A 26456-nucleotide genomic window follows, 5' to 3' on the forward strand; every position below is an offset into this window, starting at 1 on the left:
AAACGCAAGGGCCTGGTTGCTGTCTTATATGCCACTCAGCACTTGAGCATTCAAATTAGGGTCGAGTGTCTATAGCTTTGTGCATATAAATTCAAGGTCGAGGCGGTGTCGCATGTTTTGATCTTGCACAGCCGCCTTCGACACTCCATTGGCCTCATATGACTGAGATATGCTTCTATATGTAAAATATCCAGCAAAGAAGTTTCTCTCAGAATAATAAGTAGACCCATTCTAGTATAACTGCACTAAGGTGTGGCTGATGATTGATCGATACCCCAGAAGTACACAATGGCCATTACGTCATGCGGGGGAAGCTCTGTGGTGTAATGAAACTGTATCGTATGGTAAGGTTGCCCCTGCCGTAATGATAGCGGGCCTATCTTATTCCTCTGCTAAACACTGATAAGCTGTATTCTAGGAACAAGTACCTAACTCGGTGGCAGATTTGACGACTCTTCTGCTGCCCCATGAATACTACGTCTGAATAGCTGGAGCAGGATCCTCCCAGCCTCACCCATGAAAATGGAGAGCTTCGATGATGCGCCACGCCCGGTGGAGTTCGTCGAAGAAAATGCTGCTCTACCTAACGAGTATCCCTCAAGAGCTCCATCACAAACAGACTACCGCACCCCAAGTTTTACGTCTGACTTGAGCTCTACGATTGCAGAGGGATTATTCACGTCGAACGGGACCTTGAAAGGAACTGAAGACCCAGTAGATAGCACGCAGCGAAGACTTACCGATCAAGAAGATGTCTTCAGACCTCCCCGGACCGCCTCTCCTTTCCCTCCCATGCCATTTAGCCCGCCTCCAGCAGCTGAGATCAGCGAAGACGGACACGATGAAGAAGACGAGGAGCCTCATGTTGCAACATCCTTCGAGCGTGACTCTTCACCGACCTTAGCGCAGAAGCACCGATCGGCGTTTTTCGATCTCGGCGAAGAGAGCATCAATCGCATGCACAAGATCTCATTGTATGAGACGGCGACTCGATTCTATATGGTGGGCATGGATCTGTCAGACACGCGGTTTCGCATTTTGAAGATCGACCGTACGTCAGACACCAATGATTTGGTTATCGTCGAGGACGACATTGTATACACAAAGAGGGAAATGAGCCAGTTGCTGGACGCGATTGACGACGGGAATAAGATCTCCGGCGGGCTGAAACTCAGATGTAGTGCATGGGCCTTGCTTGGCTTTATCCGCTTCACAGGCGCATATTACATGCTCCTGGTGACGAAGAGGTCACAGGTTGCTATGGTGGGCGGCCACTATATCTACAAGATCGATGGGACGGAACTGATTTCGTTGACAACCTCGAGCTCCTCCAAGCTGAAGCCCGAGAAGAACCCCGAAGAGGCGCGGTATATTACAATACTTAATAATCTTGACCTGAGTCGGTCATTCTACTTCAGCTACTCATACGACATCACGCGCACCTTGCAACACAACATTTGCCGTGAGCGCAAACTTCATCAAGATGGGTGCTCGAAAGGCTTCCATCAAGATTACAATACGATGTTCATATGGAACCATCACCTGCTCAGTCCCGCAATCGCAGCACTGAAGAACCCTTATCAATGGTGCCTCCCTATCATTCATGGTTATGTCGACCAGGCCAAAATTGATGTGTATGGGCGGCTGGCCTACTTGACCATTATTGCTCGCCGATCTCGGTTCTTCGCTGGGGCTCGCTTCCTGAAACGAGGTGCTAACGATTTGGGATACGTTGCTAACGACGTCGAGACGGAGCAGATCGTTTCTGAGATGTCCGAGACTTCATTTCATGCTCCCGGCCCTGCTCTCTACGCCAACCCTCTGTACACCTCATATGTCCAGCATCGGGGTAGTATCCCCCTTTACTGGACTCAGGAGAACTCTGGAGTATCGCCCAAACCTGATATTGAGCTGAATCTTGTTGATCCGTTCTACTCAGCTGCCGCCCTCCATTTTGACAATTTGTTTGAGAGATACGGTGCGCCGATCTACGCTTTGAATCTGATCAAGTCCAGGGAGCGTACTCCACGCGAGTCAAAGCTTCTGAAAGAGTATACCAATGCCATCAACTACTTGAACCAGTTTCTTCCTGAAGATAAAAAGATCATCTACAAGCCATGGGACATGAGCCGCGCTGCTAAAAGTCGCGACCAGGATGTGGTAGGGACACTGGAAGAGATCGCAGGCGAAATCATCCCGAAGACTGGTTTCTTCAAGAACGGTTATGACGCAGATTCTGGCTTACAACTCCAGAATGGGATTGCTCGGACGAATTGCATCGATTGTCTTGATCGTACAAATGCTGCCCAGTTCGTGATCGCAAAACGAGCCCTTGGCTATCAGCTTCATGCTCTCGGGTTCATTGATGGCACCACTTTGGAGTACGACTGTGACGCTGTCAACCTCTTTTCCACCATGTGGCACGATCACGGTGACACAATTGCGATTCAGTACGGCGGTTCGCACCTCGTCAATACCATGGCTACATACCGCAAGATCAACCAGTGGACCAGCCATTCTCGAGACATGGTGGAGAGTTTCAAGAGATATTACAACAATTCCTTCCTTGATGCGCAGCGTCAGGAAGCTTACAACTTGTTCCTTGGTAACTATATTTTTACCCAAGGTCAACCGATGCTGTGGGACCTGTCCACCGATTACTACTTGCATCATGCCAGTCCCAAATCTTGGGCTGAGAAGAGGCGACCTAATTATATCCACTGGTATACTCCGGAGAATCTGAAACGGCGCGAACTGCCACCGCCTCCTTCGCGCCCGAAGGAGCCTCTGTCGCGATTCGATGATTATTGGCTGGAGTACTACAGACCTTTGGCTGTCTCGACTCTTCCGAAGATCTTCTCGTTCAAAATGAAGTCAACGTTTCACTACGTTCCGCACCCCTTCAGCCCGTTCGATGTGCGAATTGCTCATGACCAACCCAATCGTGAGAGGCATCCGCAACGAAGCGTGAGAATACAGGAGCCAGGCAGTAGCGTCATTGAGCTTGCGACACGCTCACCCATGCACAGCGCGCCACCGAACACCAGCCCCACGCCGAAATGGTTGCAACAGCCCGACTCGGCACAACCTTCCGCAAAGTATACTAAAGACTCCATATATGAACTCTCTCTGTCAAGTAACCAAATACCGTCCATGCAGACATCAACGGATCCAGCCACACCCAGCAAAGCGCAAATTGCTCAGTGGACACTCGGCCAGCTAGTGACCGACTCGCTTAATCCGTCCGTCACTGCCGCAGAGGCTGAAGAATACGAGCGGTACATCAACCACCCGCTAAACGTTCCTCTCGTTGTGACATCGGAAGATGAGATCACCGCTGCTTCTGCCCAGCATGAATCGAACTTGGACCTGCTGGAATACGCCAACAAATGCAACGTTGAAGAGGTCGCACTTGAAGCTAACGCGGAGGAGAATCTAGCCGATTATGCCGAGTTCCTTACCGTATCAGAGGAAGGACTTACGGTCGTCGCAGAAGACTATGAGAAGAAACGCTATAAGCGATACCGACAGTGGCTGCGGGGGAAGAGTCTTTTCAAGCAACGGGTTGATATATAATCACGATTACTTTTCTCTGCTCTATGATGAATTATGTATTTAATGATACCCAAGCCTATTGTTCATATGTCTAAACTTGAGCATAGCTCACTTTACGGAACTAGCGAAGCATATTACTCGTGTGTGTCCACCATAGCATTACTGCCATAAACGATGTAAATTAGACAGTCACGGATCTATACCGAAAAAGTCCGCATCGTTAGGATCAATATCCGCAAGAAGCAAGTCCGCAAGAGACTCATCAGCGTCAACTAGTTCCTGCAATTCCTTCCGAATAGCAGCCTTCGCTTCCAGCTGGCCAGCATCTCCGTCCGCCTGCGCTGGATTCTCCAGCGCAAACCTCAACAGGTACACCGCCCCCCGCAGCTCCTTCTTGAGCTTGGTCAGCGCAGTATTTGTCTCATGGTCCTCGCGTGTACTCCGCCCCTTGACAGCCCGCTCGGCAATCTCGCTTTCTTCCTCGACTACGCGCAGCCAACACGAGCAGAGCGCGCCGAGGATCTCACCGCGCCATCGCCACAGTCGCGGATGGGCGTTCAGAATCACCGCGCGGGTTACGGCGACCGCGGAAAGGAGAAGAGGCGGGTATGCTGTTCCGAAAGGGTTTGACAACGTACTGTACAGCAGAGGGACGATCTCCTGAAGGTACTTTGTCGTGTGGATGCCTAGCTCCAGGAGTAGCGGGTACATCTGGTCAACGAGTAGTGTCGAGAGACGTGGGTATGGGAACGAGGCGAACGAGGAGGTGGACGTCCTGTTTGTTGAACTGATGTGGTCAAATGAGGAGATGAGATTCTCTCGGAGAGTCCTTGTCACGCTGGAGATATATTTGTCTCTGTTTGAGTTTGCACCTGACCTTGGGGTGGCGGTGTGGTAGCTTGTCTGTAAGAGGGAGAGCAGAGCTGGGTAAGCTACCCCGAGCAATTTAATGGCGTCATCTTCAGGAGTAATTGACGGTAAAGAGAGGAGACATGGTCTGACGGCGTCCTCGAAGACAGACGCCAGGTTTGTCCTCTGGAGGATGTCAGATCTGCTTTCCCGGATTGGTTTGAGGAGTTGGGTCAAGAGAATGCAGCCGCGTGTCTTGTAAGCAACGCTGTCGTCGTCTATCAGGGCGAGTATCGGTGGGACGAGTAGTGGAAAGTGTGCTTCTAGATAGGGTCGATCCTTTGCCTGTATGTTAAGTCAGCAATACGACCTAGAGCTGGGGATGATGAAGCATACCTGGTACTGCGCGATCACCCAGGCCAGCACTGTAGTAGCGTAGACATCACTGATCTTCCATGGCTTCGTCGCCGGATCGATGATGCTGGCATCAAATCGCGGTAGGGGAACAGGATGAAAGTTCTTTCTGCCCTCGGCAGTAATTGCAGGATTTTTTGTCTTCGCGAATACCGGCTTGATTCTCTCTTTAAGAACCCTTTCAACGAGAGACCAGAAGGAGCTATCTGCTTCGACATGGGCACTCGTGATAAAGCTCTCTAGGACTTTCCTCGACTTCATATACGTGTCCCGCGTCGTCCAAGAGTCTTGCTCAGAGGTGAAGCTCGCCAGCGCAGTGATTACATCTATCGCGTGCGGCGATTTCTGAATCTGCAGCAGAGAATCCAGAGCAACAAGGACAGACACAGCGATTTCCAGCTGAAGCTTATTTTTGCGGACCTTTTCAGATTTGTCGACTATATGGCATCAGGATCCCGCGTCGTTGACGGAAGGAAAATGCTGCGACTCACCATCAGAGGACTCTACCTCTGCCGTGGTGAAGACTGCAGACGGAAGTGCAAGCTCACTGGCCCACCGATAAAGATTATTGACAGCGTTTTCCTCAGTTTCCGATAAGCTCTTCGAGCTCCGGCGTGTCAAAAATGCTTGGGCGACAAGAAGATTCTCGCAGGTCTACTTCGACGTCATCAGTGCTTGACCAGCCGGGTACTCCAGGGAACCTTTCTCACGGTTGCTGTGTTCTTGGCTTGATAAGATGACACATTGTGCCATAACAAATTTAGGTCTTCAGGGACGTTTATGCTGTCTAAACGTGCCTCTGCGATTATAGTAGAGTCCCGTCGCTGGAGGGTCTCACGTGCCGCTATGCGGAGCTCTTCCATCTCAGTAAGCTCAAAACACGGTGGTACACTGATTCTAGTAATCCTCGGCTCGTTTAGAAAGAAGAATATGAGTTGTGGGGAAGCGATTATTTTCTTCTCATAGCTGGAGGTGGTCTGTCGGACAGCGATTACAATCAGTGAGCGAGAAATTTGCGGAAGGGAAAAAGTGTCTATGTCATGGTTCCTGGGAGCAATAATAATGCTGTCTTCAGCGTGTCTTTTTCTATGGGGTCTCAGCAACAACTACAGACCTAACTCATCCTTTCTATCTATCAAATATTTCAGGGCCTTTTCCTTCTCCGTAATTTCAGGGTGTAGAAGCTGCCACTTAAACACCATATCCAATGCTATGCTCATCCAAGGCCCATTCTTCGCCTCTAGAGCCTTCATAATGTCGCCTCCATTTACAATAGGCTTCATTTCACACACGTCTTGCAGGTCGTTCTGAATAATGTATGATATAAACCTGTCATATTCTTGGATCACTGCCAGTCGAGCACAAGTCAGTGCCTCAACGTCAAGCAAAAGGACCAGGGGTCACTCGGATCTGTTTCTCACCTGGTAGGAACTCTCGTCCTCTCATGACCTCCTGCAGAATAGCCAATAGTATGCAGAGTCTCCAATCCTTCTTCCAGCTCTTGATGTACAAGCCGATTTGTTGCCGTACCTCGGGGGCTGTTCCGTTCATGCGGCCCTCCAGGAGCGAAGACTTGACATCAATAATGGACCTCCAACTGGCAGCCGCATCACTGAGGACGCTGGTCATCTTATTATCAGAACGCAGGCTATCTCTTGCCACCTCTGCCGCTCGAGGGGGAAATGGTTTCGCTTTCGGTCCTTTCGCTACGCGCGGTGGCACGCTAGACCAGGGTGCTAATGCAGCAATCATCCATGCATAATACGACTCAAGTGGATTACGAATGAGGAAGTCGCGCACTTTCTCGAGCGTGGCCCTCGATGGCCCCTCAGGATGCAGCAGGGATTCCAGGGCGTTGTAGGCCAGTGACCAAGAGGATGTATCAGCGCTGAGATCGTCTTGATAATTGGCGAAGATAGTATGGTAGAGTCCAAGTCGATCAATGAATCCCAGCGCGCCTCGAGGGTCGGGTCCTGATCCAAAGTTAACTTGCGGCTCTGTTTCAAACCTAACTCAATATTGCAGACCTTTGAGCATCTTCTCCAACTCTGCCCCCACGCGTTCCCTACTGATCTTCACTTCTAGCGCCGCATCAATCTCACTGTTCTGCATCGCCCTTTCTGTGCTTGGATCGATTTGATAGCCCAGGCGGCTGGCGAACCGTATCAATCGTAGCACACGTAAAGGGTCATCTTTGAAGGTCTGGTATGGCTCTAATGGAGTTCGGATAATCTTGTTCCTCATGTCTGAAAACCCTCGTCCAGTCAAATCTTCCACCTGAGATTCGTTCAAATTGTAGAAAAGAGCATTAATCGTTGCATCGCGTCGTAAAGCATCTTCTTCGGCGGTGCCGAACTCCATCTGCGGGTGTCGCGTATCATCCGTATACGTTTCCTTTCGAAGATTAACCAGATCGATATCCAAGCCGAAGATCTTGGTTGTTACGGTTTCCAGGTGTTTAGACTTTTCCGGATTTGCTGCAATTTTGTGCAGGCTGACGATAGCCTCGTTCATCTCTCCATTAGGGTGGTTGCGCCTGTACTTTTCCAAATTTTCAGGAATGTCAAGGTAATCTTTGAGGGCCATGCCAAACTGGTAACCAGTCATGGAGCTAATTCCCACATCGATATCATGATTGTCGACTCCAAGCAGCTTATCCCTCACCCATCCTCCTGTGAATCGAAGCACCGTATTTGGGGCATCCGCCTCACTCGCGCCGGCAGCGATTGCTCGTTCTCGTATGTACTTGGCGACATCGAGGAGGAGTTCTTTTAACGTGTTCTCGAGGGGCGTAAGCTGTATCGTGGCCAGCGGCTGAGGTGTCTGGGAGGAAGTTTGCGCCACCGTCGCCATTCTTTCGGAGGTACCCTTGTGCGGGGCAGTCGCAGATATGCGTCTTCTCTTAGGTGCTCTTCCTGAGGGGAGGCTCGAATTTTCTTGATGGCGCATAGAAGGACCGCCAGTGTTCAGCCCAAAGGTTCGTGATAAAGACGTTGGATACGCGGCTGGTGCGCACTTCCTCAAATGTCGTAGGGGTACGCTTGCTGATCTGGTTGGAGTAGGAAGCAAAAAGAGAGATTGGCGCAATAAACAATAATGACGTTCAAGCAGGAAGCGCAGAGCTGGGGTATTCGACATCGACACAAGCCATGCAACGAGTATTATATTACCGTCATGAGTGCACAGTATGTGACTCAACAGAAATGCGTAGGAGTCATGAATGAATCATTCCCCAGGATGTGTGTTGTGACGATTGGACCGAGAATCACCACTACCGCCTTCTCCAACTTGATGGCGACCATAACATAACACCCCATAGTGTAAACTGGATTTGGAAGACTACATGAGATAGATAAATCTCCGGGAGCATATTGATTTACTGCACTGCACAAGAATTATTGACTTTATATTCCGAGCAATTATCAGCCATTGGACGAGAAGCAGACGTTCCAGTCCCTTTGTCTGCCCTCCTCAGTTGTACCACGTTTTTGCCAGACTGACCTGGCCATCCCATCTTATCTTCCAATCCACTCCTCATTAGGTATCTACCTTAGGGGTTCGACTTGTCCCCCGGTCTATCCTTCGTCGACGCCCTCTTGCGCCCTCACTTCTCGGTCCATGGGCTCTAGAGTCTCCTTCACCTCTCTTTATCCTGACTTAGAAACAATTCGATGTCCATGACATCGCCCGGAGATGCTTCTCCGGTTAAACCTCCGCCGTCCTTTTCGCCCGGCGTGCCGCGTGTCACAACAAAGACAAGATATCCAGACCAGCGTCGTGATTCCTCCGTGTCACTAGATACGGATCCCCTTGAAGCCAGGGGAGGATTATCTCCGACGCCTCCTCTCTCCGCCACTACCTCGGAGCTTCCGATCCGTTCTGCGTCACCCCACGGTCGGTCGCTTAGATCGTCAACTCCACAACTAGCCAGGTCGTCTCTGGGCTCACCATTGGAGGGGCATGTTGACGGTACGGAAGATATCCGATCACTGATCATACGATCCTTTTCTCCTACTGTCGGAGTTTATGCGTCCGTGGATACCGATGATCTGGTACGGGAGAAAGGTTTCAAAGGCGGCTTCTGGGAGTTGATCCGGCCATTTGGAGAAAGCATTCCTGGAAAAGTCGTTATTCGGGATAGCGTTGGATCGAGTCGTGGGTGGGAGGATTACGGAGTACGCTTTGTGGATCTGGGAGGTCGCCAGCAGTTTCCCGCAACCCCCGACGCTGGACAGAACTCTCTGGCACAGCTAGAGGAAGTTTTGGACCGACAACTTGATGCGGCAGATGAATTATTGGGTGCTCCCCTGCACCCGAAAGACCTCGCGAATTCCCTTGCGACTTCGCCGTTATACAAGTCCTACCTGTGTCAGCTTTTGTCAACCGCGTCGGCAGCACCCCACGAGACTTTCCGCCATCCCGTAGCCAGTGTGATTGCCATTAGCTCACGCAATGCGGCTCCTTTAGAAACTCTTCGTCAGTTGTATGCAGATACAAGCAATGGGGATCGGAGGTTACCGGAGTGGGTGCATCCAGAGTATCTTCGTTACTATGTGCTCGTTCACGACGAGGACAGGGATGACATCGCCGAGTCAACCAAGCTTTATGATCAGATGAAGCGGCATTTTGGGTTGCATTGTCATCTCCTAAGGCTACGCAGCATGCAGTGTGTTGTGACGGACGATGATAGCGCTCCAGTCCCTCAGTGCCAATGGCTCTCACCGTCGGAGCATCTAGCAAGCCAGAACGGTATGTCATTTGTCACGTACTCTCTTCAGTCCAGATATCTAACCGATACCAGAGCCGCTTGTTGAACTTGACGCCGAATATCGCCCATACCTCTTTGACTCGGACGCGATGGCCATCAGGGTCTTCGTTCGGGAGTTAGTCGCTCAGTCAATCATTCCGCACATGGAAAATAGAGTTGCCGTTTGGAATGATCAGGTGGCATCTCGAAGGCGCGGCATTAGCGGCCGTTTCATGTCCATGTCGCGGAAATGGGCAGGATTTGGTTCTAGCTCGCGATCTGGCATTAATGGCTCCGGTGGTGGGAACTATGATTTTGCGCGGGGATTCTACAAACCGGATGCGCCTGAAGCGATTTTACGAAAGATGGCTGACTTTGCTTTCATGCTTCGTGACTGGAAGCTATCAGCATCCACCTATGATCTTCTACGTTCCGACTATAGCAACGATAAGGCTTGGAGATATCATGCCGGTGCTCATGAGATGTGCGCAGTGAGCACGCTGCTGAACCCAATGGCCATGCCAGCAAAACCCAAACTCGAAGCCATCGATCAGATGTTGGAAACGGCTTGCTATTCCTACCTGACGAGATGCTCTGATGCACCCAATGCTCTGCGTTGTTTATGTTTAGCTATGGAACTACTGAAGTCTCGTGGTGGGTTTGCAACTGAAAGCGCGGCTAAATGGGCCATGCGGGCCATGGAACTAGGATTAGTCGGCGGAATAGGCCAGATCCTTTTCAGCGAAAGAATATCGGCGTGCTATGCTTCTAGGCCGCCACTGACCGGTGTGAAATGGGGCGGCCGTCGCAGGAAAGCTGGGATGTGGAGCGTCCTTGCAGCTGACCTCTGGCTCAGGACTGGAAAGCCAACGCTGGCGTCTTCTTGCCTTGAGGAAGCGGAACGCCTGTACGCTGACGTTCTTGACAGCGACGGAGTATTTCCCATGCCAGAGATGCAATCATTCGTTGATAATCTACGACATACGGTGAGAGTCGAATATCTTGGTACGCGAGGCTTAGACTCTCGAGAGGAAGTATCTGCGACTGAGCAGCTGGAACCCGAGGAAACAAGCGAAAAGCTGGATAAGCGCCAGAATCGGAAGTCTTTGATCGGCAACCCTCTGGATTCAGGCGGTCTTACAGTGCCCATGATGGGGGATAATGAAACTTCAGCAAATGACGATTTTGAACGAGCTTAAGAGGCGTGAAGCGAGCCACACACGGCGTATATTATGACATATGGTACCTATAGAATCTGGGCAACCACTTTAATTCAATCAAAAATGATATATTCATCTCATCCCATAAAACAGTAGAGCAAAGGAATGTATAATCACGTGACTTTATCTTATCGATAGAGCGCTCTCCTCAGCAACGATAGAAGTGCGGGTGGTTTGTCTGTTGACATCAGCAAGTCTAGATCAACTCGCCAGCTACTACGTTGGTGAGACCGAGTATGTCCACAGTGCAATTTGACATTGTGTCGTAATACACATATTGCACAGTACAACACGCAAAGCAAAACACAGAAGTATATACCAGTATCAAAAACAAGCAACTCAGAAAACCACACCTTGGAGAAGATATAGCTCAAGCAACATGAGTGACCTCCTGAATTCCATCCTCACACAAGAAGACTCCTTCAAAAAGTCTGCTACAAATTTCATTTCTGAATAGATGTTAGCCCAGAAGATGAAGCTGACTACTTTGTTCCAGAAACCGCTTGCCGTCGCTTTACTCCGACTTCACCTTACAGAAGAAGACGAATCCCGACGGATACGCCGTGAACGTTGCCGCGTGGGAACGAGCCCTGACAAGGGCCGCAAGGCGGGGCTATGTATCGACTTCTCCTTCTCGCGAATCCAGCTCGACGACCGCTACAGCGGTCCAAAGCGACCATCTGATACTGAGAACGGACGATTCATTGTTACGAGCTCTGGAGATACCCGAATACGGTCGGCCGGTGGCGCTTGGTGCGGTGTTGGTATGTCTCAGCTTCCGGTCTCTTTGAAGTTTTGTGCTTGCTGAGTGTGTTGGTTTCGCGTACAGGATGAAGCGATTCGGAAGCATACTATGGTCCCGTTGCAGGTTTTCAAGGCCAGTCCGCTCAGCTTGCAGCAAAGGCAATGGAGGATTATCAATCCTGGGGCATTGAGCCCATGGAATGTAATGACATGGGGGATGAAGCGGTTGAGAGGTTTTGTAATTGGAAGCGACACACCAGAGACTTCGGCTAGATTACAGGTTCAGGAGCTGGTGCTGATAGAAAACCTAAAGGTATGGCTCTTTCATAGTTTCGTCGAAAAGGCTCTGATCGAATTCTATAGGAGGCAGCAGATCGGGTAGTGAAGCAGACTCTTGGTGGCAGTCAATCAAAGATGGATCTAGTATACTCCAAAGAACGTTTTACAGAAGAGTTCGCAACAGTTCTTAACAAGGACAGTGGGCTTTCAAGCGCTGATTTCGATGTCTTGCTACTTTATCTATCCCGTGATATAGGGGCCATCGCATATGACGGCAAGGTAGGTTGTCGTCCGTTCACACATCTGGAATGCATGTATTGCACATACTGATGTGAACCAGACCATCAGGTTCAGACCCTCGGACGACTCGCCACGCGAGATCACCGAGCAAGACACTACTATTGCCTCTATCAAATCACTCATGTCAACTATGACAAAGCAAGTCGACCGTCTGGAAAGCAAGATTGAGGAGCTGAACTTGACCGCAAAAGTCGCTGTTCAGAAGAAAAACCGTGTCTCGGCATTGGCAGCGGTACGCTCCAAGAAGCTCGCCGAGCATAATCTTAAGCAACGACTGGACACTCTGACACAGCTCGAAGAGGTCTATTCAAAGATCGAAAATGCCACGGACCAGATTGAATACGTCCGAGTGATGGAAGCGAGCACGGGTGTTCTTCGCGGACTGCATACTCAGATTGGCGGCGTTGAAAGGGTCGAGGATGTTGTTGAGGAGCTGCGTGAAGAGATGTCCAAGGTGGACGAAATCGGCAACATCATGAATGAGGTTGCCCCAGAAATCGACGAGACAGAGTTGGATGACGAGCTTGAAGAGCTGGAGAATAGGGAGCGACAAGCAAGGGAAGAAAAGGACGCAGAAGAGACCCGCAAGAAGCTCGCTGAGCTTGACGACCTCGAACAGAAAGCCAAAGAGGCTGCACGCACAGCTGCGTCAGAGCAGAGCGTAGAATCGGCGATCGAGGAAAGTATTGAAAGCCTGTCGCACATGTCGGTTGAGGAAAGTCCCCGGGCCACGGCTCAGTGAGATCTAGGGCGCCTATTCCTCATGTCAAAGACATCTGGTGCTGCAGTGTCTTCGCAGCTTCTTCAGGGGCAGTCTCTGTGCATCAGACCGGCCTGTGGACTACTCTGGAGAAGAACTGACTACCTGCGTTATACTAGGGGTCTGTATCGTCTGACTTTCATTCTCGGCACTAGTTGCAAGTGAAGTGCCTTCAGGTACTGTCTGTGCTTGCAACCTCTCTGCAACTTCTGGTGGTGTCGACGGTTCTGTCGACTGCTCAGGTGCCGAAGCCATGGAGATTTCACCTTGAGCTGGAGCCGCCTGAGATATTGTTGTACGAATCACAGCATCTTTTCTCCTCTGTGCATTCGCAATCAGCCGCTTGAACTCGTCTCCATGGTTATTTGACCACGCCGCCGCATCAAAGTCCTTCCGCATGACTGTGTTGCTAGATTCTGATGACGAGGCAGCATGGCCGCCCTGGGTGCGCTCCCATACAGCCAATTCGTGCAACAATTCTCGTTTGGACTTGGGTGCTTTCGAGTCGCAGTTCGCATTCCATAGATTCATCCACTCCGTATGACGTCTTTGCAGAAGGGGTCGCGGGCCCCAATTCGGTATACCCAAGTCTTTGAGCTTCTTGCGGAGAACATTATCCTTCAGCAAACTATAATTTATGGTAGGAAGCCGTTCCGGTGGTTTGTCTGTGACATCTATAGACTTGCGCGAGACTGGGGACATGGGCTGCAGAGACCTGCATATAAACAGGAGTTAGATACTTCGCATCGCACATTCCATTTTAAGAGACATCTTACCCGAAAGATGCTTGTTTTAAGGGGGCTGGGTCCCCTGTGCAAATATCCAAGTGTTGGAAAACTGCCTCGTTTTTCATTCTCCGGCCGCAAATAGGGCATGCGACCAGACCGTCCTCTAGATACGCTGATATTAGACGCAATGGCTTCTTCAACCCCGACCAGAACTGGGTTAGGTAGAGTGTAATGACATACCCGGGACATATTCCTCGTCCTGGTCATCTTCGATCGCATCCACCACAACAAGCTCAGCTTGGCCGTTTCCTCTTCTGCTCTGCGACCTTGTCCGTACCCCCTCAGGCCCGGACGCATCCGGGCCATCCTCCTGATCTACCTTACGCTTCTTCGTCGCAGGTTGAACCGTAGTGTACTCCTCATCCAGACGCGAGTTAGCGGCCTCCCTCGCAAGTTCGAGCATACTCGGACGAGCATTTTGGAAAGCTTCCACCAACTCCTGGACCGCCCAATTACGCCGCAGCTTGAGCTCCTGATCTGAGCTCCGACAGGCTGGACATTTTCCCTCAGTGCTTAGGCATCGTCGTATACATAACGAACAGAACGTATGGCTGCACGAGGTGATGACGGGGTTGTCGAAAAAGTCCTTACAGACTTGACAGCGGAGAGAGGATTCCAGCGGCGAGACGAGCGACAACGGCGTGTCCAACCAGTCTGTGGAGTCTGGAAGGTCAAATGTCTGCTCCATTGAATCGGGGTAAGCTGCCGCGCCTTATGGCGTGCGAGAGAGACGATGTTTGTATGATCGTCAAGACGAAAACCAAAAAAGAAAGCCGAGAGTAATGGCTACTGCTATCAGCGGGCGCAGCGCCAAGACCGGCTGACTGATACGCGTAAAGTGGTTTAACACGCGTCGCTCGGGGAAGGACCGTAAATAATAGGAGCTTCTATCCGCAAAGAGTCGCAAGCTACAGAAGCGCAAATAACCGCAAGACGAAGATGGCAGTGGTCGACTACCGGAAATACCTCGCAGAGAATGTCCTCAACGAGCGTCGTACAGTACGTGACATTCGACCTGTGCTTTGAGCTCCGGGGAACTTAATGGATTCAGGTCACCTATCGCTCGTTAGGTCGAGCTCTCAAGGTCCATTGCAATCTGGCCAAGCAGTTCGTCTATCTACAGCCTCGTCGCTTGATACATAACGGTTAACATTTCCAGAATGCTATATGATTTTCACCATACCGAGAATAAGAAGAAGCCGCAGAGTGTGAATGCGACCTACGTTATTACCGGAATTCAGAAACCACAAGAGAAGGATACAAACGGTGTTCACGCTGAGAATCATGACGGCGGAGACGACATCATGCGGGGCAGCCCCTACCTACCTAGCTCGATGCCAAATCAGGATGCGGCTTCCGACGAGGTGCCAACGGCCTCGATAATTCTAGCGCGAGAAGAAGATCTAGATGGCAAGTGCCTGCGACTAGCAAGACCAAACCAAGCGGAGATGGTTTATCACTAACTTAAATATAGACGCAAAGTCGACCTTTGAGTCAATATCATCAATACACATATATAGCTTACAGCCCATGGTTTTACAGGATCTCAACGTGCTCACCGACGTCCATCGAGAGATGCTGGCCGCTCTTGCTCATGAAGATCCTTTAGAATACGGAAAGCAATGGGGAATGATTCAAAACACGAACGTCAAGGTATCTTTCCTGAAATTCTGTGGCCATTGACTGAAGAACACATCACCTGACTTCTTGTCGCGTAGAGGAGAACAGGCGTGCGGGCCCCTGCACCAGCGCCCACACCGGCTGCGAAAAGTGCGGCTCCCTCGAAACGGCCGTCGCAGGACGAAGCGACACAAAAAGTGAAGTCTGAGAGCAAGAAGGCCGAAGATGCAGCACCTACATCTCAAACAAAGGCTGACGAGAAAGCACCCGTCAAACCTAGTGAAAAGACTGCGCCGCTGAAGAGGGAGAAGAGTGACCTCTTCAGCTCTTTTGCGAAGGCAAAACCAAAACAGAAGAAAGAAGGATCGGCGACCCCTGCTGTTTCTGGTGCCGAGTCGGTCAGTGCATCCCAGCCCAACTTAGTGTTGCAAAATCACAGCTGCTGATTAAATTACCAGGCCGAGCCTAGCGGTGCAGAAGATGGTAAGCTCAGCATTATGCACTTCCAGGTGTCTATGCAAGGACTAATAGAGAGTAGTGGTTCTGGGGGATGCCTCTGATGAGGAGGAACCCGAAGAGCTCTTCCCGGAGTCTGGGAAGTCATCGACGACCAACAATCGTGAGACGAGAAAAGAACGTGAAGAGAGGCTCAGAAAGATGATGGAGGATGAGGATGATGACGGTACGCTAATTGACTTTATTTTGCATATGACACAACAACCTGATGCGTACTAACTCGTGTGAACATGAAGATGAGGAGATGCCAGATGTTCCAGAACCTCCCGCAGAGGAACAAAAAACCATCGATCAGCCACCACCCAAGCAGGAACTCAAGGAAGAGATAACAGTGTCAGGAGGCCGCCGAAGAGGTAGGCGCAAGGTCATGAAAAAGAAGACCGTCAAGGATGAGGAAGGCTACCTTGGTGAGCACCTCTGTGCGCTGCATCGGATGACCCTCCAAACCCCACTAACATGCCTTTTCCTCTCCAGTGACCGTAGAAGAGCCGTCATGGGAGTCATTCTCCGAGGATGAACCCGCACCACCACCTAAGAAAAAGCCAGCGTTGAGTGCCCCCAAAGGCAAAGCCGGAGGGAAGCCCGGTCAAGGCAACATCATGTCGTTCTTTTCCAAGAAGTAAAGTAGTCGATGGTATGAAATCAAGAAAAAGGAAGCTGTCTTAGCCATTCCCTAGAGCCTATCTAGCAACTGCACGTGTAAATCATGCCGAATAATGATTTTCTTTTAGTGGAACTGGGGAGGGGAGTGCACAGAAGCATCTCGCAGCGACATGGGTCTTGACTGGCTAGCTGGCTCTCCCCGCATATTATGACGATCTCCGCGTCCTGAAGCGGGGATGAACAAATAGCGACTCTAAACGGTTCCACTATCTTTGGATTGCAACGATCCTTTACAATGCTACCGTGGGAGTTCGGTTAGATTCCGGGAGAATATGAAGGATATGAGGACATTGGGAGAGCATGGGTTTCGAACCGGTTCGAGCGCATGCCCCGTTTTCGACTATTTGTGTTCATCACTTCCCCGTCTGGCATGCGCGAAAACGACTGTTGATAAACAATCGCCAAAGCGACACTATTGAATCGTTGAGTCTTCGGGGTCAGCTTTCACCCCTTCGTAGTAACTTTACATTCAACGTTGAGGGGAGGTTAAACAGAAAGAATTCAGCCGATCATGACTCGTTCGTCGGCCCTCTTTCTCGCCCTGACAGTTGGTCTTCAAGTCAGCTGCACCGCAGGGCTTCAAGACGAGCCCGCGATTCTGCGGCGAGCTTGTCCTGATTACGTCTCATACTCGACTGTACCGCAGTATGTCACTACGTCTCTGTATCTCTACGCGATTTGTCTGATCAAGAGCTAATTCAAATTCTTCTCACGTTAATTCAGTCCTCCATACAGTGGTGGTCCATTGAACCTACCGTTCCAAAGGCCAGCGACAGAATGTCGCACGTTTTCATCTCCAGAGGTGGAGAGAGTTATTGACGATATTACGTCCCGTATGGTGGACAAGGATTTAGCTCAATTGTTTCGAAATGCGTTTCCCAACACCTTGGACACGACCATCAGATGGCACACCGATGGCTCAACTGCAGCCAAAAAGACTAAGAAGGATGGTGCTCAATGGCACGGACCACAGAGTTTCATTGTGACCGGCGATATCAATGCAGAGTGGCTTCGCGACTCCACGAACCAATTATCTGGTTACCAGGCTCTAGCCAAAAAGGACAAAGCCCTCTACAACCTCATTTTGGGTGCCATTAACACCCAGGCTGAGTTTGTCATTCAGTCGCCATACTGCAATGCCTTTCAACCACCTCCGCCCAGTGGCCTTCAGCCGACAGCGAATGGTCAGGACGACAAGGTGCATCCAGCATATGAGCCCTCTGTTGTGTTCGAATGCAAGTACGAGCTCGATTCATTGGCTCATTTTCTGGCACTGGGAACCCAATTCTTCGAAAACACAGGATCGACGGAATTCCTCACAGACCGTTGGTACATGGCTCTAAACACCCTTCTCAGTGTTTTGGATGCGCAGTCACAGCCGACCTTCAACGAGCAGGGCCAATTCGTCCCCAACCAGTACACGTTCCAGCGCACAACCACAGCGGGTACTGAAACTTTGAGCCTGGGGGGCATTGGTAATCCATTGAATAACGGCACGGGCCTCATTCGGAGCGCATTTCGGCCCAGTGATGACGCTACTATACTCGGGTACTTCATCCCGCCTAACGCGATGATGTCCGTCCAGCTGAAGAGGACCGCGGATGTGATCAAGGCGGCAGGGGGGAGTGCGGACCTGGTCAAAAAACTTCGGCACCGAGGTGAGGGGCTTGATCAGGCTGTCAAGGAGCATGGGATCGTGCACCACTCAAAGTACGGCGATGTCTTTGCTTTCGAAGTGGACGGCTATGGCTCACGGATCCTCATGGACGATGCCAACATTCCGTCTCTGCTTTCGCTGCCTCTGCTCGGCTATGTTGACGAGAAGGACCCAGTCTATCGCAACACGCGCAAGATGATACTCGACAAAAGCGGCAACCCGTATTATCTGACAGGCTCCGCGTTCCATGGCATCGGTGGACCTCACAGTAAGCTCCATCCCATCTCCTTCTATTAATCCATCCAGGAAACAAAGTAGAAGCTAACCGAGTGCCGTATATAGTCGGGTTGCAGAACGCCTGGCCAATGTCACTCCTAGCTCAAGCGATGACAAGCGACTCTGAAGCCGAGATCACCGAATCCATCAACCTTGTCCGTAATTCGAGTCTCCTGGGTCTCGTTCACGAATCTATCAACGTCAACAATATCAAAGACTATACGCGCCCCTGGTTTGCTTGGGCCAACTCGTTCTTTGCGCAGACTATTTTGAAGATCGCAGCGGAGAGACCGCATCTGATCTTTGGGGAGGGCGCGAAGCCGTACATCATCCAGTAATCGCATATACCCCTGTCGCTAATATTTTTGGGAGCGCAGTCTACAAGATAACAGCAATTGGACTATCGGGCTTCTCCCAGTATTAGACTCCAGGTTGATACATCCTTCCGTAGATTACTCCTCGGTTGGACTGCTTGATATATAATATGCTATACATAATGACAAAAGAAGCTCATCTAGTTGCACAGTACACCTATTTATCGACATGATTCATAACAATCAGACTAGAACTCGTCTCAGCCCTTCAGTACCCCCCAGCACCCTCCGTCCTGTGACTGGACATCTCCCTTTGCCACTCTCCCACTTGCCCTCCCGACTGACTTTATTTTCTTCACGGCCGTCCTCTTTGTCTTTCGCACCATCCTCACTGTCTTCATTTTCATCTTCCCAGGCAGCGCCCGCGCTCTCGCCATTCATAAAATCCAACTGTCGCTGGTGCTCCCCATTCAGCCAATGAAAGATGCAGACATAACAGAATACATAGCCGGTCTGGCACGCCGTCGGATTCGTCAACGTGTTGAGGCAAATCGGACAGGCAGACGCGCTATCCGAGTCCGCGGGTGGGAGAGGAACAGTGAAAATAGGTAGGTACGAGGTGGCCGAGATGGGTGGCTGCATCCTGCGACGGGGGTTTTTGAGCGCAGACTTGAGGTCCTTCGAGGCGGGTTCCTTGCCCTTCTGCGAATCTGCTTTCTTACTTCTTTCTGACGGTGGAACCATGCCGTTGACGACGGGGGCAGGGAGATCGAGCACCTCCGTCGCCTTGCGAGCCAATTGGCGCGAGAAGTCGCTTGCATGCCACCATTCGAGGAACTTCAGCGCGAAGATCGATGCCGGGAGGAAGTAGCGCAGCGAGGTGAGGAGTTGTGGGTAGAGGTTCTGCGGGCTTAGGAGACCCAGGAGTCCCGAGCCGGGACGGGAGCGGGCGGCGGCAGCGGTGGCACTGGGTTTGGCGTCTAGCACTGCGGCGATGGCGCGGTGATCGGCGGCGCCTAGTCGGCGAATTCGTGTGCCGATGAGCCATAGGAAAGGGGAGGAGTATTTCGTGTTGTCGAAGAGGTAGGCTAGGTTGAAGGCTAGGATGGAGAAGTAGTATGCGGCGTTGACGGAGGGGTAGACGTTCCGTAGGAACCATTTGTAGTAGTACATCAGCCGCTGGCGGATTGTTGGGCGAGGGGGAAGGTCGTCGCTGGGATTGTATCGCGGCCCGCCGCTCAAAATCAGCGATGCCTGCGGTGCGGCGTGAATGTCGTAGCCCTCGTCTAGCTTGCGCTTCAGATAGGGGATTCCGACCATGACCAAAAGGTTCTTCCACACGTCCGAAGAGCGCAGCTTAAGAGACTCGCGCACGGGACCTGACGCGCCAAGTTGGGCCCGAGGAATCTCGCCATTCTTGGTCCGTAAGACTCTTTCTCGTTTAAGCGAGTAGAAGTTCTCGGTGAAAGAACCGCCAAAGGTGCGCAGATAGTATCGCTCGACAATGAGAGATAGGAGTGCGTAGACTTCGTCGTATGAGTTTAGAATCCGTAATAGATAGCGAGGATGCCGATGTGTAGCGACCGCAAGTAGATACCGAAGTGAAGGAGGTAGGAGATCCGAGAGCTGTTGCTCAGCGAGGAGTTCTGTGGAATTGAATCAGTTGAGATTCTCGAGCCCAATCGTGAAGGCGAGTTCGCTTACCAAAAAGCGACGGCTTGAGCTCGTCAAACTCCTGCTGAAGACTGGGTAGGTATTCCATGGTGAAGAAGGTAGTTAGTCATCATCAAACAGCTAATGTTGAAGCTACAAAACAATGCAGATGTTAAGAAGCGGGCAATCGCCGGCAGTCTGGGGAAGATGCCGTCGTGACGCCGGACTTGGCAGCCGAGGTTCATCGGCCAGCCGTCGGGCATATGCGATCTTTGTCTTGGCTGGCATTCGGTCTACTACAACACTCAAAACTACGTATGGAACAACAACGATGTCTAACCTTTCATATCCAGATATCTCCTAATTGACACGGGTATATAGGCTTATAATACAATTATATGCTCCGCAGAACTACATCAAGCACTCGCCGGCGAACTGTTTTTACAGTCGTTCCAGATCAAGGCGAGATTACTCGTTGAGCCTCCTGTTGCCATCCAGTCAATGTCCGGTTCTGCAATCACGATACAGTACATAATATCCTGCACTACTTGTCCGCTGAGCGGAATTGGAGGATGTTCCCGACTCATCATGGGCACCCAGGTGGATACACAGTCTCTGGCGCGACGCTCGTCCCCTAACTCTGCGTGCAGCCGGAAAAGCATCTCATAGTCTGCAGAGGTACGGGGGCTGCCATTCAGGGGAAGCTTGCGCCATAGTTTCCAAAACCCGTCGTAGTCTTCATTGCGAAACAAAGACATCATAAGCTTGCGAGCCTCCTCTGGGTCAAACTGGATGTTGAGGGTTTCAATCAATTTCGATACTCGCGATGCAGGCCGATCTTTGGTAGTCCCTGTTACATCTTCAATGATTTCTTCACCAGAAAGGCTTGTCGGGTGACTGGCTGCTTTGTACAACAAATGGAACACTTTCATCATAAGGACATCCGTCCCGCGCAGGGCAAGATGTTCCAGGACGCGAAGAGCGAGTTCTCTGTCGGTTTCTGGCAACACCCCAGTAGCCTCGGGACCTCCCTCGTGGGCCGGTTGTGCCGTTAACATGGCTGAAACGATGTCGATGCCCAGTTCGTCGGATATAGAATAGGTGTGGTAGTTACAAGTCATGAAAGCTTTCCAAAGGCTTTCCTTGCTGTATCCCTGATGGCGTCGAGAGATAGCCGTGCATATCAACTTCATCCGAGTCACCGCTGCTTCTTCGGCAGACAGTCGTGAGAGAGCATTGTAAAACAGGCGGAGAAAAGGTGTCGAGTCCCTATCTTCCTGTCCGGCACCTAATTCACTCAGGGCTTGGTCATCAGGGAGTCCAGACAGGTGTTCAAGCAATGAATCAGTAGCAACTTCCTTATCAAAAGTACGGTTGCCGGCAAGTTGGCCAGTTCCAGTAGAGATCGAATCCAGAGACATATCCAAGCTGTTGTCTTGATTGTCTTTAATTTGAGGACTGCCGAGCCGACGTGTGCTGTGTAGACTCCTTCTTTGTTCCAGAGGAAGGCTCGCCGAAGACCTGGAGTGGTGTCCGAAAACATGGTCAGAGGATGAATTTTTGACTGGTGTAGAAGCACGAACCTCTTCATGAGGCGCGTCTGCTTTGTCGTCTATCGAAACTTGTCTCCTCCGTTTATCGCGTTCAATGGTAGCTAGCCAAAGGCCCTCAAGATCGACTTCGGCCCTCTTCTCTTCCGTGAACATCTGTACAACAACTCGAGTGCCCCCCACAATGTTGCCAAACCCCTCGACCTTCCGAGACGCCTGTTCGTCGACCGGAAATTTTTCAACAACGCCTGCGTTCACACAGATCCAGCCGGTAGTGATCCCATCATCCTTCTCGTCGACGGTTGTTCCAGCACGACTGGCGACTCTAGCGCGTCGAGCCTTACGCCGAAGTTTGATTTTGAGTTCGTTCCGACCCAGCAGCCCATCCGCATAAGGTGTGAGCTTGTAGGTGCTTCTCAACCAGCGACAAAGACGATCGGCCGAAACATTCAGATGCTTCACACTCCGAGCAGTGCCAATAATCATGATGGCGTTGGCGCCAATGGGCGGGGGTGTTTCGAGACCTCTAAGGTCAAGTAGTTTCAATTCATCCAAGCCAAGATCTTTGAAAACGTAATCAAGAAGAACAGGCAGAATGGCTGGTGGGTTTTCAGGGAGCTCCGGGATCTGGTCTCGAGAGGAAATTTGGCGCGACTCGTCAATCGGCGTCTCTTCCTGGAGATACCACGGTGTATGTTGAGATGGCGCCGTAGAGGCAGTGCTGTGAGAAGTTCCATTTCCGTCATTTGAATCAGGTTTTAATGGCTGACTGCTGGAGGGTGAGTTCTCGGAGCGAACCTGAGGTGCGGACCAGAAGGCTCGACGGTTGACATTGTAAGTTGAGTGGCAGAGGAACGAACGGCCCGGATTAGATGGACATGCACGAAACAGTCCATTAAGGCCCTTGGGGCCTTTGGGCAATATCCGAATCATTTGCAGTATGATCAACTGGGACTAATTGAGAGGTCAAGCACCAATTCAAAGATGGCGATATCAATGACTGATATTCAGTTCTTTCCCCATAGTGCAAACAATGCAAACACATGCTGACCAAGCGGGATGGTTTGATAAGCAGACAAACACATCAAAAAAAAATGTTTCCTGCGCGGGGCAAAAGCAGTCATTATTCATCCTCTTAAGAGTCTACGACTCTGAGTTTATATTCTCTTCTTGAGCTCTCTGTATTTCAAGTCTTTTTACATTAAGGGCTTCAAGATGTCGATGGACCTAGATGCCCCAGTTCCCTTTGCGGCTCCTCAGGAGGCAATCTCTGCAACGTAAGTCGTCCCCTCACAAATCGTGCATCTGAATAAGAGTTTTATGATGAGGCTTGTGAACTTCGGCTAACGCTTGTAACTCTTTAGAATCCTCTGTTGCAACTGTGGAGCTCCTATCGACGGAACAACATCAGCGGGCGCGCTCTGTCAAGATTGTGTTAGATTGACAGTCGATATCAGCCAGGGTATCCCCCGCGAAGCTGTCCTTCATTTCTGCAGAGATTGTGAGAGATGGCTTCAGCCCCCAATGGCTTGGGTCAGCGCCGCACTTGAATCGAAAGAGCTTTTGGCGCTGTGTCTACGCAAGCTTAGGGGCTTGAATAAAGTCAGAATCATTGACGCGAGTTTCATATGGACTGAACCCCATTCGAGACGTATTAAGGTCAAGATCACAATTCAGCAGGAGGCGTTCCAAGGAACCATTGTTCAGCAAGCTTTTGAAGTTGAATATGTTGTTCACGCTCAGCAATGCCCCGACTGCGCGAAGTCATACACACACAATACATGGCGAGCGTGAGTAGCTTTTGGTCCAGCGACATTAGTGGTTTCTTGCTAACTTTGTCTCTAGTTCTGTGCAGGTGCGGCAGAAGGTCCCTCATAAACGAACATTCCTCTACCTAGAACAATTGATTCTCAAGCACAACGCTCATCAAGATACGGTCAACATCAAGGAAGCAAAGGATGGATTGGACTTCTTCTTTGCCCAGAGGAACCATGCCGAAAAGATGATTGACTTCCTGTCGTCCGTGACGCCCATCAAAGTCAAGAAGTCTCAGGAGTTGATTTCTATGGATATCCACACTTCGACCAAGTCATACAAATTCTCCTTCTCCGTCGAGTTGATTCCTATCTGCAAAGACGATTTGGTCGCTCTTCCCATCAAACTGGCCAGGTCCCTCGGCAACATCTCTCCATTGGTCCTTTGCCACCGTGTTAGCACCGCAGTCAACCTGATTGATCCAAACACACTTCAGACGGCCGAAGTGCCCACTGCAGTGTATTGGAGAGCACCATTCAAGAACCTTGCGGACGTCTCCGAGCTCGTGGAATTCATCATCATGGATATTGAGCCCGTTGGCCGTTCGAATGGACGATTCCATCTTGCTGAGGCCACTGTTGCGCGTGCCTCAGACCTGGGCTCGAACAATCAGACCTACTTCACTCGGACCCACTTAGGAGGGATTCTGCATGTCGGAGACTCTGTACTTGGTTACCATCTCACCGGCACAAACTTCAACGACCCCAACTTTGAAGCCATCGAAGCCAGCAGTCAATACAGCTCTGCTATTCCGGACGTTGTACTGGTCAAGAAGCACTATGCTCGCAAGAAGAACAAGAAGACTCGCACCTGGCGACTTAAACGCATGGCTCGCGAATACGAGGAGGAGGCTCTGCAGCAGCAGGCTGCGTCGCTCAGTCGCAAGGAAGAGCAAGAACGCGAACGCATGGAGGCCGACTTTGAAATGTTCCTGCGGGATGTCGAAGAAGACCAAGAATTGCGTAGTACCTTGCAACTGTACAAGAACAAAAATGCCCGCCCGAAGGATCGTATGCAAGGTGTCGACGGCGGTGCTGGTGGCATGGATATGGATGACGACGAGAGCGATGACGAAGCGCCTAAGATCAGCATGGAAGAGTTGCTCGACGACTTTGACGAGCTGAACGTGGATGACGAGGAATGAGCTCTCAATTGAGCTAACCATCATTGCATTCAAGGATTATGGCGTTTAATCAAGGTTTCATGTGCTTTCGACTTCTAGGTCAAACAATACCCGGGCAATCAAAAAGTCTTCTCATACAGATATATAGAATCCATTCTACATTCCTGAGTTTGGACAAAAGGAAACTGTTGCAAGTACTGGTTATCTAAGAATGGCGTATCGGCATGCATGCAGACTAGAAGATTTTACTCAGCACGCGCTTCGCATCGTCTTCCAACGTAGAGATATCCTTGGCCTTATCCCGTCCCACCTTGACCTCGTTCTGCTTGAACAACCTGCGGACCTTGAGGTCAGCCGCAGCCGCAGCCGCCTCACCCTCACCGGCCCCCGTCTCCCCTTTCTTCTTTTTCTTCTCCTCGTTCTTCTTCTGGATCCCCTGCAGAACCTTACCCTGCTCCACACCCTGCAAGAACACCTTATCTTCCTTCCGGGCCCTTGTATCCTCAATCCGCCTCTTCGCCTCCCTCTCCGACCTCTCCCGCTGCACCTGCTCCATGAGATCCGCCCACTTGAAGCCCTTCAGATACTTCATGTTCCACACATCATCATGGTACCATCCACCCTTCTTCCCGCCGACGATAGTCGCATTCAGCGTCTCCGCGCAGATCTTCGCCGTCTTCTTCGAGGCGAACTCCACCCAGCCGTCAGCATATGATTTGCGCTTATTGGATCGTCGGCGAGGGGCGGAGGTCGATGGGACCTCGGGTGTCAAGAAGATCTTAGTGATGGGTCCGAAGCCGCGGGTTTCAAGCATGGATTTCAGAGCGAAGGGTTTAAGGTACGGAGGGAGCGAGGAGAGGTAGATAACGCCGGTTTTGTTCTTCTTGGGCGGCCGGACTTTATCGAGGGGTTTCTTCTTCAGTTTTGTCGGTTTGGAGTTGACGCTGGATGTCGATGGTGATTGCGATCGTGATTGTGAGTGTGTGGCTGTTGTGTCGAGGTACTGATCTACTTGCATTTCCTCCCCATCTTCGTCTTCGTCGTTGCTGTGATTGCTGCGTTCCGCTGTTTGGGACTTGGACTTTGGTTTGCCCTTGAGCCTTGACTTCGACTCATCTTCTGACTCTGAGCTGCCGATGTCTGATTCCTCGTCGCTGAAGTCGTCTGCACGCGTGTGTGTCTTGCGTCGCTTCGCCAATCGACCTTTGCTCTCCTCCGCGGCCTCCGAGTCGTAGCCGCGGTCACTGGCCTCATCGTCGTCGGAGACGATGTCTAGGAATTCGTTTCTTTTGCGAGTCGTCATGTTGCTATCTTTTCACTGCGGTCCGGCGTAAAAGAGCGGAAATTGAATTTCTATACCGCACTTGCTTGGTGGTGTTTTCTGATTGCTGGGAGGTTTCTGGAACTTCATGCAACTTTTTTTGTTCCGCCGACTGGTCCGTGCACTGTTCCGGTGCGCAGCCAATCATTTGGCATCCGGTCCAACCACAGTATTAAAGTATGCATCATACGGCATACTACGAGTGTATTATGGAGTACAGCATATAACAAATATTTTGTCTATACACATGTGTATGCATGATATACTCATGCTCTGTTGATCTAACAAAATG

The 26456-nt window shown here is 50.8% G+C and overlaps 11 protein-coding genes across 11 annotated transcripts; 6 read left to right on the plus strand and 5 right to left on the minus strand.

Annotated features, from left to right (window-relative positions):
• Positions 1-522: 522 nt before the first annotated feature.
• Positions 523-3576, plus strand: Aud_001625 (phosphatidylinositol-3,5-bisphosphate 5-phosphatase; the record flags this gene model as incomplete). Its single annotated transcript, XM_043287117.1, has 1 exon — positions 523-3576. One exon carries the CDS (start codon positions 523-525, stop codon positions 3574-3576), a length of 3054 nt encoding a protein of 1017 aa, XP_043143052.1.
• A 168-nt stretch (positions 3577-3744) lies between these two features.
• Aud_001626 (CCA tRNA nucleotidyltransferase, mitochondrial) lies at positions 3745-7956 on the minus strand (the record flags this gene model as incomplete). The annotated part of the gene is made up of 7 exons (XM_043287118.1): positions 3745-4749; positions 4801-5255; positions 5310-5472; positions 5529-5674; positions 5933-6166; positions 6240-6791; positions 6846-7956. The coding sequence occupies 7 exons, from the start codon at positions 7954-7956 to the stop codon at positions 3745-3747; spliced, it is 3666 nt and encodes a 1221-aa protein (XP_043143053.1).
• Positions 7957-8489: 533 nt separating this feature from the next.
• On the plus strand, positions 8490-10764 carry Aud_001627 (TRAPP III-specific subunit 85 family protein; the record flags this gene model as incomplete). Its single annotated transcript, XM_043287119.1, has 2 exons — positions 8490-9567; positions 9620-10764. The coding sequence occupies 2 exons, from the start codon at positions 8490-8492 to the stop codon at positions 10762-10764; spliced, it is 2223 nt and encodes a 740-aa protein (XP_043143054.1).
• Positions 10765-11164: 400 nt separating this feature from the next.
• On the plus strand, positions 11165-12850 carry Aud_001628 (putative vacuolar sorting protein SNF7 family protein; the record flags this gene model as incomplete). Its single annotated transcript, XM_043287120.1, has 5 exons — positions 11165-11214; positions 11282-11549; positions 11615-11842; positions 11893-12087; positions 12149-12850. 5 exons carry the CDS (start codon positions 11165-11167, stop codon positions 12848-12850), a joined length of 1443 nt encoding a protein of 480 aa, XP_043143055.1.
• A 99-nt stretch (positions 12851-12949) lies between these two features.
• rad18 (E3 ubiquitin-protein ligase RAD18) lies at positions 12950-14344 on the minus strand (the record flags this gene model as incomplete). Its single annotated transcript, XM_043287121.1, has 3 exons — positions 12950-13583; positions 13645-13759; positions 13837-14344. The coding sequence occupies 3 exons, from the start codon at positions 14342-14344 to the stop codon at positions 12950-12952; spliced, it is 1257 nt and encodes a 418-aa protein (XP_043143056.1).
• Positions 14345-14595: 251 nt separating this feature from the next.
• Positions 14596-16415, plus strand: Aud_001630 (uncharacterized protein; the record flags this gene model as incomplete). The annotated part of the gene is made up of 9 exons (XM_043287122.1): positions 14596-14655; positions 14708-14763; positions 14816-15107; positions 15199-15309; positions 15375-15674; positions 15735-15759; positions 15815-15958; positions 16029-16199; positions 16267-16415. 9 exons carry the CDS (start codon positions 14596-14598, stop codon positions 16413-16415), a joined length of 1308 nt encoding a protein of 435 aa, XP_043143057.1.
• Positions 16416-16966: 551 nt separating this feature from the next.
• Positions 16967-18726, plus strand: Aud_001631 (glycoside hydrolase family 125 protein; the record flags this gene model as incomplete). Its single annotated transcript, XM_043287123.1, has 3 exons — positions 16967-17100; positions 17179-18380; positions 18455-18726. 3 exons carry the CDS (start codon positions 16967-16969, stop codon positions 18724-18726), a joined length of 1608 nt encoding a protein of 535 aa, XP_043143058.1.
• A 219-nt stretch (positions 18727-18945) lies between these two features.
• Positions 18946-20464, minus strand: pex12 (ubiquitin-protein ligase peroxin 12; the record flags this gene model as incomplete). The annotated part of the gene is made up of 2 exons (XM_043287124.1): positions 18946-20348; positions 20407-20464. 2 exons carry the CDS (start codon positions 20462-20464, stop codon positions 18946-18948), a joined length of 1461 nt encoding a protein of 486 aa, XP_043143059.1.
• Positions 20465-20771: 307 nt separating this feature from the next.
• On the minus strand, positions 20772-22838 carry Aud_001633 (RsfS/YbeB/iojap family protein; the record flags this gene model as incomplete). Its single annotated transcript, XM_043287125.1, has 1 exon — positions 20772-22838. One exon carries the CDS (start codon positions 22836-22838, stop codon positions 20772-20774), a length of 2067 nt encoding a protein of 688 aa, XP_043143060.1.
• Positions 22839-23120: 282 nt separating this feature from the next.
• Positions 23121-24864, plus strand: Aud_001634 (ribosome-binding protein NMD3; the record flags this gene model as incomplete). Its single annotated transcript, XM_043287126.1, has 3 exons — positions 23121-23182; positions 23270-23695; positions 23751-24864. 3 exons carry the CDS (start codon positions 23121-23123, stop codon positions 24862-24864), a joined length of 1602 nt encoding a protein of 533 aa, XP_043143061.1.
• A 214-nt stretch (positions 24865-25078) lies between these two features.
• Aud_001635 (RNA-binding ATPase activator ESF2) lies at positions 25079-26146 on the minus strand (the record flags this gene model as incomplete). Its single annotated transcript, XM_043287127.1, has 1 exon — positions 25079-26146. One exon carries the CDS (start codon positions 26144-26146, stop codon positions 25079-25081), a length of 1068 nt encoding a protein of 355 aa, XP_043143062.1.
• Between the last annotated feature and the right edge of the window lie 310 nt (positions 26147-26456).

Source organism: Aspergillus udagawae (genome assembly GCF_001078395.1).
Source record: "Aspergillus udagawae IFM 46973 DNA, scaffold_1, whole genome shotgun sequence".
NCBI lineage: Eukaryota > Fungi > Ascomycota > Eurotiomycetes > Eurotiales > Aspergillaceae > Aspergillus > Aspergillus udagawae.